The sequence below is a fragment of the Copadichromis virginalis genome, linkage group LG13 (assembly GCF_057382275.1).
Source record: "Copadichromis virginalis isolate Kocher_CV1m ecotype Utaka linkage group LG13, C_Virginalis_male_GT1.1, whole genome shotgun sequence".
In the NCBI taxonomy this organism is placed as follows: Eukaryota; Metazoa; Chordata; class Actinopteri; order Cichliformes; family Cichlidae; genus Copadichromis; species Copadichromis virginalis.
This window is the reverse complement of record NC_140630.1, coordinates 18,686,085-18,696,967: the sequence shown is the minus strand read 5'-3', so window position 1 is coordinate 18,696,967 and position 10,883 is coordinate 18,686,085. Positions and strand designations below refer to the sequence as shown.

At 39.3% G+C, this 10,883-nt stretch overlaps 1 protein-coding gene across 2 annotated transcripts in view; it reads left to right on the top strand.

Moving 5' to 3' along the window:
* The first annotated feature begins 47 nt into the window (after window positions 1–47).
* LOC146695525 (ATP-binding cassette sub-family C member 2-like) overlaps window positions 48–10,883 on the top strand; it is a 35,018-nt gene continuing 24,182 nt past the window's right edge. The window contains exons 1-7 of one of the 2 annotated variants that reach the window (XM_085477750.1): window positions 48–894; window positions 1,385–1,561; window positions 9,721–9,861; window positions 9,942–10,079; window positions 10,252–10,374; window positions 10,477–10,532; window positions 10,618–10,849. In XM_085477750.1, the coding sequence (XP_085333876.1) occupies window positions 850–894; window positions 1,385–1,561; window positions 9,721–9,861; window positions 9,942–10,079; window positions 10,252–10,374; window positions 10,477–10,532; window positions 10,618–10,849 (912 nt within the window). In that variant the 5' untranslated portion in view covers window positions 48–849. Of the gene's footprint in view, window positions 895–1,384; window positions 1,562–9,720; window positions 9,862–9,941; window positions 10,080–10,251; window positions 10,375–10,476; window positions 10,533–10,617; window positions 10,874–10,883 lie in introns of those variants that run through there. The other variant, XM_085477751.1, reaches the window with a different exon arrangement.

Below are 10,883 nucleotides of genomic sequence, written 5' to 3'. Positions count from 1 at the left end.
CTGAAGAATTAAGGTAAATTCAAACGAACATATCAGACTAGTAACATACAAAGTAAATTGTCTGGAAGGTATGTTGAGAATGACAGCAAACAGACATAATAGCAGCTCATAATACCATGTCAGGGACATGTTGATGTTGAAGTTGGTATTGAAGTTTGTGGTGTTTTTTTTTTTTTGAAAGATTACAATGACATTCATATCAATGATGAGTTTATGTATGTTTTTCACCACAACTGTATGTGTACTTATGACAAAGTGGAACTAGAGTACTTTTCAAAACCTTACTGTTTTAAAATATTTATGTAGAAAATAACAGGAAAAGGGATCTAATGACCCCACTCCCTCCAAATCCCTAAATGCTCCCGTCCCCTTCCCTTTTCAGTAGGTTTTCCCCCTAACACAGTTAATAGAGCATGGTAAGACTTATGTAAGTCCTTCACTTTTTTTTCCTCTCTCAGGAGCTTATTTGCGCAAATTACAAAGCTTGATTCTCTAAATGATTTTGCTTTATCGGTTGAATGTTCTCATTGACTCACTAGAAAGCCTGTAGTGTACTTTTTGTAGAAACCAGGCACAGATTGGAATCTTGTATTCTCTACGCTAATCCAGCACCTCTCTGTTGTATTAATGTTGTTTCTCTGTAGAGGGAATAAGCAACTTTTTTTTCTGCTTAAAAAACGTCATGGATCAAAGTCCCTTACAGCCACATCCTACAATTGTCAGTAAGCTGTGGGTGGACAGAGGAGAAAGCAGCAGTATTTGAGTAAAACACGGCAGTAGTGGGGCAGAGGGTGAGAGGCGTCGGCTTGTCTGATCAGCTGAGGTTGACTGAAGCTATCACTGTAAAGCATGTGTGCGGCAGCTCTGGAGGAGTACTGTGGGTCCATTTTTTGGGTGAGTTAAACAAGCAGAAAGACTGAAGAATTAATTCAAACAAACATATCAGACTAGTAACATACAAAGTAAATTGTCTGGAAGGTATGTTGAGAATGACAGCAAACAGACATAATAGCAGCTCATAATACCATGTCAGGGACATGTTGATGTTGAAGTTGGTATTGGAGTTTGTGGTGGTTTTTTTGAAGATCTTTCTTTCCTATACTTTGGAGACAAAAGGTTTAAGGCAAGTGTAAAAAGGGTAAAAAGCTGTTCATGTTATTGTGTCAACCCATTCAACACAGATTAAACAAACAAGAAGGTAATGATTTCTATTTGTCACAGCAACTATGAAAGACCTCTTCCAAATATGCAGAAAAGAAGATGATTAACGTTCTGGTTTCAGAGTTTCTGGTTTCAGAGACTTAATCAGTTGCACTTTATGGTTCCCTTGGAAGGGCAGCAGGACTTTGTTATGTATATGTGTTTGTTTGTATGTGTTCTTCAGAATGTTTCATATCTGAAGCGACCAGACCCAGACCTTCCACTATGTGTGGAACAGACAGTTCTTGTATGGATCCCCCTTTGTTTCCTGTGGCTCTGTGCCCCATGGCACCTGCTGGCTCTCTGTCAGAGTGCAAATGTAAACACAAAACAACTGTCCAAGCTCTACATCTGCAAACAGGTAAGAAATACTATCTAATAAAGACATCTTCATAAAAAATTGTTGTTTCAGTTCATAGCTTAGGTAGCTGTCTTCTAGTTTCAAAAGTTTAACTGTATACTGTAAAAAAAAAGTGCTTTACTGTAAAGTTTTACAGAATTTACAGGAAAAACAGAATTTCTGTTATTTTTAAATACATAAAATATGAATCAAATTACAATAAAATCACAGTATAAAATGACAAAATGACGTTAAAAGTAGTTTATGTACTTTCACATGGATTTGTTGTCAGTTAACACATTTGTTGTGTTTTGATGGAAGCATTTGTTGCGCATTCTTTTTATCTTGGGTAAAAGAAGGATGTAGTCTGAATCCAAGTTTCTAATCATTTATTGCCTCAAGCAGTTCAAACCATAAGCATGTACATGGATCTCTTTCATTCAGAAAAACACAGTCTGCAAGCAGTTAGCTGTAACCAACTTCCTGAAAGAGACTTACCTTCCCTTAACATTACAGAGAATTATATATCAATTTGTGCTTTCAATTGGTCAAAACTGTTGGGATCTGTCCCCACTCCTCGGGTGAGAGCGGCTGGTGCCTGGCAGGGGCAGTGTTCCTGCTCTCCTGATGTGGTCCTGCGCGCGTCAGCTGCCTGCCCAGCTGCCTGTGAGCCCAGGCTCATGACCAAGCCTGTGGTGCGCCACCATCGCTTGCCATGCGGTCGAGAAGACCAGCTTCACTGTTGCCACTGGACAAGCAGCCGGCGTGGTTCGTTGCATGGCTGTGGTGAGGCTGACACACCCGAGCTGCATTAGCTTGTCACGCCTCCCCTGCCTATAAGGGCGAACAAGGTCCTGAAGGATATTGTTGTTGGTGTGTGTAGATGTGTACAGCAACCAAGCGTAAATAAGTGTTTAAAAGCATTAAGATGTGGGCGGTTCCATCGCTCTCCTGTCACAGACTTGTTGGTGTCAAAGGGTATTGTAAAAATGTGAGTTTGAATAAGCTTTCTGAACTTTTTAAGGAAATTCTGAAATTGTTATAGTTGTGGTGTTTCGGTGAAAATCCTAAAAAGTCATCGAACTATATGGAAAGTACAAAGTTACCGTAGTCCTGATTGTAGAACTTTTACATTTTCCTTCAGTGTTTCCTCAATGTGCTCATTCAGTGTTCTTCATTCTGTAAAGTTCTTGTCTCCCCGTTTCAAATTATTGTTTCCCTGTGTTTTTTACGTTAGTCATTTGTCTCCTGTATCTTGCAATTAGTTTTGCTTTCTTTTTAAGCTGTGCCTTTTTCTCCAGCTATATCTGCTTCGCTTAATTCTTATGTGTGGTTTTTATAACCTAATTCCTTTGTTCTTTGTCAGGTCATTTGTTAACCTGCTTTCATGAGCTCCAAGTTCTCTGAAAAAGCTTTTTGCTGTTAAATTTTCCCCCTATGGACTGTAATCATCCTAACTGAAGATTAGTTTTCACTAAAGGTTTCTCAGTATTGCATTAACATTCCCCTCTTTCCACACTTCATGCTAGTTCACAAATGCACAAATGCAGAAAAACAGCTACACAATGAAATACACAATCAGTACATATATGACTCATTTTACAGACTGCGCCTTTGCGCTGGACTATCTATCCAACTTGAATGGAATGGCTGTACCATCCAGTGATACCAGTTTTGAAAGGGACTCTACCAAAAATTATAATAAAACCTGCAGACAAACGGTGAGCAGTAGCTAACATTCTTCAATAAAAACCAACAAAACCAAGCTTGATGAGAGCAGTCATCGCAGGGCAAACGACCGACAGAGCCTCTCCCGAACCCAGCACAGCCCTGAGTTGTGGGCGGATCGATCCAAGTATCGATACCAAGTCGGCATCGGTATTGGATCATTACTAGCGTGGTGAGATTGATTCTTTACTTTACGTTCCACTCTCGTTTGCAATGCTGTGGTTTCGGCAAAGATGAAACAGCCAGGTCACCAGACTCGCCACACCTGTATCAGCGCAGAGCAGACACACATTGCTCCCCTTTTGTGTTTAAATGTTGCGCCGTCACATGACGTGACTTAGACGCATTGGGTCTTGTTAAGTTGTTTACATATCATTTATATTTTTACCAGTTCTTGTTGTTGTTGTTGAGAATTTTAATTGTAATTTTTGTTGTATAGTTTCTCAACAGCACTTGTTTGTTTTAGTTTGTTTACTGGTTTGCACTTTTTACTTAAGATTTTTCTAGAAAAAAATTGATCATATTCATTTTCGATAAGCATTTTCTATTTAATTATAAAATTTGTCCTAATTATGCCCTGGGAACACTTAAGGTCATGAAAATTAATTGAGATTTAGCAATTCAATGACGCATCCACCTTCTTTATTTAAAAGTACCGATATCAGTATCGGTATCGATATCGGTATCAGCGATATTGGCCCCTATTTACTTGGTATTGGATCGATACCAAAATATGCACTATCAAACACCACTAGTTTAAATACTCTTGTTGTCAGCTGTGTTGGAAATGGTCCCTACTTCTCACTTTGACTTTGGATGTGCCTTTTGGATGATTTCCTTCCGTAACACTGCACCTGTAATTTTAAAATGAAAACTACCCCAGAAACCCTCTTTTGCCATATGTTCCTTGCCATGTGTCAATTTAACACAATTAGAGAAGCACAAGAAGATATGTGCATTGTCTCTTTAAAAAATTCCAGGGCTTCTCCCCTAGAGTAGATCTGCTCCAGGCCTGTATCCCTATGTTAAAAAAACATTATCCAGTGGTGTGTCCTGCTGTAAATCATGTGATTAAATCATATGATTAACCATCTGCTGTGGAAAAAGTGACATGGATGTTAGCACAGTGCATTTCATCATCTGTTTGCACACTTTCTCACAGTGACCTTTGCATTGTAAATATGATGTCATGAATAACACACTGCTGGTAAGTACACACAGAATTTGGCAACTGAAAAGTTAAGTCTGCATGGCCCACAAGCTCATGCGACCCTAGTATGGCGCTGTCATCTTCCTGCTCCTGTAAAAAAAAAAAAACACAAAAACATACATACATCCACCCTTTCCCCCACTGTCTGGGTGGAGTAGGTGCAATCTTGAGGACATTTGTCCCCACTAGGGATGGGTATCGTTTAGGTTTTATCCGATACCGGTGCCAAATCGGTACTTTTGAAACGGTGCCGGTGCTCAAACAGTGCTCAAACCGGTGCTTAAAGAATGGAGAACACAAAATTGGTCCAAAAACCTCTCATGTTCAGCTGTTTTTTTTGTAAAAAGATAACAATGTTAGCCTTTTCTGCAGCTATGGGGCATATATGGTATCACTCTTGGCTGGAAGCAGTGCTTAAACAATGGAAAAAACACAAACTTTGTCCAAAAGCCTCTCATGTTCGGCTGTTTCCCTCTTTTTCCTTTGGTCATTTTAGCCTTTTTGGCCAGGGTGAAGGGAGTATCTGCCATCAAACAAGAAGACAGCCGCATGTAGCTATGATGATGTTTGCTAGTTCACCTTACGTGCATTAATGTAATAACGTGGTTAGCCTACTCAACGTAAATTACACACGAACAACATTAAGCTACTCACGCAGAGAAGAACGGCTGCTGCTGCCATCATCATTCTCATAATTTCTGCTACACTGGCAGGGCTAGGGGCCAGGACTCTCCTCTTCGGGTTTTTGGGTATGTTGCTAACTCCGGGTCCGATAACAGGCACCACACCCGCAGTAGATGTGCTCGGTGTGAGGTCTCGCAGCAAGCTATCAAATACGGCGCATTTCTCACCTTTAAAAAAACCGCTATGCGTCGCCTGGTGTTTCATCAGATTTGAGGTGTTACCAGTATCACAGTATCAGCTTAAAGCACTTGTTGCAGGCTGCTGAGTTTGCATATTTTGCTGTGAAGTACAGCCAGACTTTGACCGCTTCGCCTTGGGCATTTTTAATCTGTAGCTCTGCTCTAAAAGAACGTACGTACCTGGCCCTGCCTACTATCCTCGGAAACGTAAAATGATTGGCTAGAAGTGTATCACAGCTCAGGAAAAAAAAGCACCGAAATAAAGCACCGAAATGTGCGCTGCTTTTCGGTCTGGTTACTACCATTTATGTCAGAACCGGTGCCATCATGGCACCGGACACCGGTGCCCATCCCTAGTCCCCACTGTCAGTCCAGTCAGTCTCCTCATGTTTATTGCTGATAGCAGAACTTCTTGTGCCGCATACTTAAGTTTCAGCAATATGACATCATTTCAAAAGGAAAAAGGAGAATTTAGAATGAAGAATTCTAAATTTAGAAGTTAGAATTTCAAAACACTTTCATCCACCAGCCACACACTTCACACAACATTAATTGTCTATTAGATATTGAGTCTCTTCCCATGTAACCAGGTGTGCCTGGTAAAACATCCCCCACACATCAGGAACAAGAAACTCAATAATCTATTAGAGTTGGCACTTACTTATTTAAGCCCTCTACAGCATTCTGTTCAACTCAGTTCAATCATCTTTCCCCAACATATGTTGTTCCTAGAGTATTTAAAAGTAGAATGGGAGGGAGAGCCTTCAGTTTTCAGGCCCCTCTTCTGTGGAACCAGCTTCCAGTTTGGATTCGGGAGACAGACACTATCTCTACTTTTAAGATTAGGCTTAAAACTTTCCTTTTTGCTAAAGCATATAGTTGGGGCTGGACCAGGTGTCCCTGAATCCTCCCTTAGTTATGCTACAATAGATGTAGGCTGCCGGGGGATTCCCATGATGCATTGAGTTTTTCCTTTCCAGTCACCTTTCTCACTCACTATGTATTAACAGACCCCTCTGCATTGAATCATATCTGTTATTAACCTCTGTCTCTCTTCCACAGCATGTCTTCTTTCCTGTCTTCCTTCTCTCACCCCAACCGGTCGCAGCAGATGGCCGCCCCTCCCTGAGCCTGGTTCTGCCAGAGGTTTCTTCCTGTTAAAAGGGAGTTTTTCCTTCCCACTGTCGCCAAAGTGCTTGCTCATAGGGGGTCATATGATTGTTGGGTTTTTCTCTGTATCTATGAAGCACCTTGAGGCGACTTTTGTTGTGATTTGGCGCTATATAAATAAAATTGAATTGAATTGAATTGAATATAATAATAGTCTGCTAGTTTATATATCACTTCTCATCCCACTAAGTGAACCGGACAAGATGATAATAACAGAAACGCATGCTTAAAATACTATCTGATCTTCATGAGCTTTATTGCATGTGTGTCTGTGTTAGTAGGATTAATGCATTTATACTTATTTTTGTCATTTTTGTGTACCTCTCCTCTTTGCGGTGCTCCAGAAACTTTCTCAATTCTACACTCCAAGGCAGTTGTTTTTTCTCTCCAGGCTCCTTAACCCAATTTCATTTCCCACACTAAAACAACAGTGTTCCTCCATGTGTCCTCCCCCTCCTGCGGTCTCCTCTCCCCAACCTTGCAGCAGTCCAGTGGCACTCAGTTCTCTTCAGCTTTTTCCTGTGTATTGCCACTGTCTCTTCCATTGGCATTTTACTCCAAACGTGGCAAATGTCAAATTCGGACAGTCTTCCCAAGGTACATTCACATAGTGCAGTTGCAGCTTGTTATACTGTGAGTGAGAGTATTGCAATTACAATACAACAAAAAGGTGACTCAATTAACTTTATATTCAGATACATATAAAAATCCATTTTACAGTTGATATAATCAAAAATAAACAGTAAATTGTCAATAATCTAATGAGAATTTCAATCACTATTTTACTTAGTTCAACTAGTTTAACCCTTTAGAGCCGATCGGAGCGGGAACGCTCTGTTATGCGTAACTATTTTTAAATCTGTTAAGGTTCAAAATTGAGGAAGGAGAGTACACACCACCCATGGTCCAGAAGGTCTTGGTCAAACAATGATTTTAATGAACACACGTGTGGGAAGACACTCTGTACGCAGACAGCCAGTAGTCCTCGACTTAATCAAAGCATGAACAGATATTTTATAGCATCAGGGTTTGATTTACTGACGCCCCTTCATGCGTCACAGATACATTTTATACATAGATCAGACTTTTAACCCAGAAGATCATCTTCTATTTTCATGGCTAGCCCTTCCTGTCTACCTTTCAGTTCTTGTCTTGTTCCTCTTTCTTGCCGAGACAACAAGGAACGGTTCCTCTTTTACCGAGACACTTTTGCAGTTACAACCAGACATGAGTAATCTCTCCTCTAAATAAATTTAACTCTATGTGTGTGTGTGTCACGACCTCACATGCTCTTTCTCAATTCACCTGTTGCACTTCTGACCTTTTACCAGACCAGAAGCTCACTGAGACTATATGTATGTCTTCTACTAAATAAATGTTTTAACCAAGAACCTCTACTAAAACCTTAATATAAAATGATCTGATATATAAGTGTTTTGTACGCATGTATTGCAATTCCTTCTATGTTCTAGTTTTCCCTCAGCATGGATCATCTAGACACTCTCACTAGATGAAGCTTAAGACCTTTAAAGAACCTGAACATCAACTCAAATAAGCACAGATATGCAATATGTATAAAATAGTTATAACTGCACCTGGAATACAAAGTTAATTTAATACCTGTGTGCATAAAACCTTAAAGCCTTCTTAAAGCTATCTGTTACATTGTTAAAGCCTCGTCTTAGCCTGCTGCTCAAAATAACTTCCTGCTTTCACTTCTGCATACAACTTCCTGTCAGCCTGCAACTCAGTCTTTCTGAAAGAGACACTGTTTAAACCTCTGAATGCAATATCCATGCTGCAGATTATATTATTAATGCAATGGTAATAATGACAATTATTTAACAATAGCAGTAAAATAATTTCCCTTCTCCACAAATCCCAGTAGCACTGCAACCACGTAAGCTAGCACAAAAAATTTTTTTGCATATGAAACCGGAGGAGTTGTACTTACATCTGATGCCATCAGCTTGTCCTAGGTCACAGTTTCCTTCCACATATAGCTTTGCAAAAACTGCATAAAAAGCACTTGCAGCAACAAAAACATAATATTCCAGAAACACGCTTTACCGATCCGATCAGCTGTCCATAACACTTCCTAGGTTGGAATAGACGTCAGCGCGAACTTTTGCATTTCCGCCATTACCTGCCCGAAACCGGAAGTGACGTCATTTTCGCGGAAATGTAGTCTTTTGCGATCAGGGCCTCAGGGCCTATACTGCTCTTTTTAAACGTTATCTTTGACTTTATGACTTTCTGTGTCGTTTCTGGGATGCTTAGGACTCATATTGCACTGCTGGAAATAGTTTATTTTGATGCATATGCTGCTTTTTTGCAAATTTGCAGTATAATATTTATTTTCGTTTTTCCTGCAGTGTATAAAAATTGGTGTATTTCAAAAATAAAACTATGAAGACACTCAAAATAAATTTCCTGTGGTGGGAAACTATTTTGTGCAACTTTTTTGTATTTACAGTTTTGAGGGATAAGCCTCTTAAATTTCTCTAACTACAAATATATGTTAAAAAATCAAAAACGATTTTCAATTTTTTTGTAGTTTATTGCACTTTTTTGCAATTTATGTAATTACTATGCACTTAATGAATACATATTATTAAAATCTGGGCTATAATGGTTGTATTGATGTATAGCAACTTGAAATGCTCCCAAAAATGGCTCCACAGCATGTAAAAATATAATATAAGCTCTGGCGGACTTGGTTCTATGGTAGGTCTTAAAGGGTTAAGTATGTTTTTAAGGGTATTATAGAATCTTTTGCATTACATATGGAATAACAGTACATGAACTCCAACTAATAACAGTCCTTTAACTTCCTAAGACCCGAACTTTTTCATGTCATGCACTTTTAATTTCTCTTTGCTATTTGGGCTGATTGGCACCTGATGAATGTAAAAACAAAGAATTACCAGATTTTTATTTTTTATTTTTTTTTTACCTGCTTTTTGTTTCTAAGATAAATGAGATTCACATATGAGGATGTTTGTTTTAAATTTCGATAGAACAGTGGCAGTATAATGTCCTCGTAGGTGGATATCAGGCCATTGTAGAGCAAAATTTAGTATTTTGGTCTAGACAAAACAAAATGTGATGTCCACATATGTGGACGCCGGGTCCTAGGAAGTTAATGCAATTTTTTAATAGAATAACATGATTTATTCTCATGTCTGGTCTGTGTTTTCTTCCTTCAGCTTGTGGCGTCTCTGTTGTTCCTAACGGCCATAGCACACCTGGGAGTCACACTAGGAGAAGATTTTGGTCCAAACAGTGACCAATCTTCAAAAAATGCTGCTGCATACTACGCAAATCCAGTTTTATTTGCAGTCACATGGGTAAATAGAGCAACCTTTATATTTATTTATTTAAATTTGAAAGGATTTGTTTTTATGTTCTGATGTGTCTTCTTTGTTAGATCCTTGTCCTGCTTTGCCATGAAGGATTAAGACGGGAAGGAGCAATAGACTCTGCCTCTATTTTCCTCTTCTGGTTGCTCCTTGTAGTGTGTGACATCTTTCCTTTCCAGACCCTCCTTCGAGAGGCTCTCAGACTGGTATGAATGAAGACATTTGATCAAGTTGGATTAAAGTAGAAGAAAAATAGTAAATTTAATCAGACATGATGCAATAACTTGATATGATTGACTGTATATTTTCCATAACACACCGTTTTCTGTTTCTTCGGGACCCTTTAAAGTATTTCTTTCTCTCATTTTTGGTATTTAGGGCGAGGTCCGTGATGTCCCACGTTTCAGCCTTTTCTACATTTCTTTTGGGCTTGAACTGATTTCATTAGTTCTTTCTACTGTGGCTGATATCCCCCCAGAAGCCAAAGACCTTATAAAAAAGGTACCCTTTATTTGTTATTGGTTTTGTTTGTTTGTTTTCCGAGGGTGAAGTTTTATAAGCATAGATTAAATAAGGTAGATTGAACCTTGTTTTTATCCACAGAATCCTGAAGCAGGTGCAGCATTTTTGAGCAGAATCACATTCAACTGGTTAAACAGGTAACATTAAGGTCACTATAGTCGGAATCTTAACAAGCACCTACATATGTGCTCCATGTCTTCAAAGTTCTCATTGTTTTTACAGTATGGTCTTAAAAGGCTACAAACAACCTCTGGTTCAGGAGGACATGTGGGATCTGAATGAGAGTGATAGCACTGCTTTCATCAATGAGCGTTTCCAGCATTTCATGAAGCCTGAGTTGGATGCAGCTAGGGTCCGCTTCCAGAACAAGATGAAAAGGAAATTGTTTCAGAACATACACAGTGCCCAGGAAGACCCACAGCAAAATGGGCTTTCCAGTGGTCTGGGGAAAAGGGTGAGTTAGGATGTACTAATGATGGTGAGAGCAT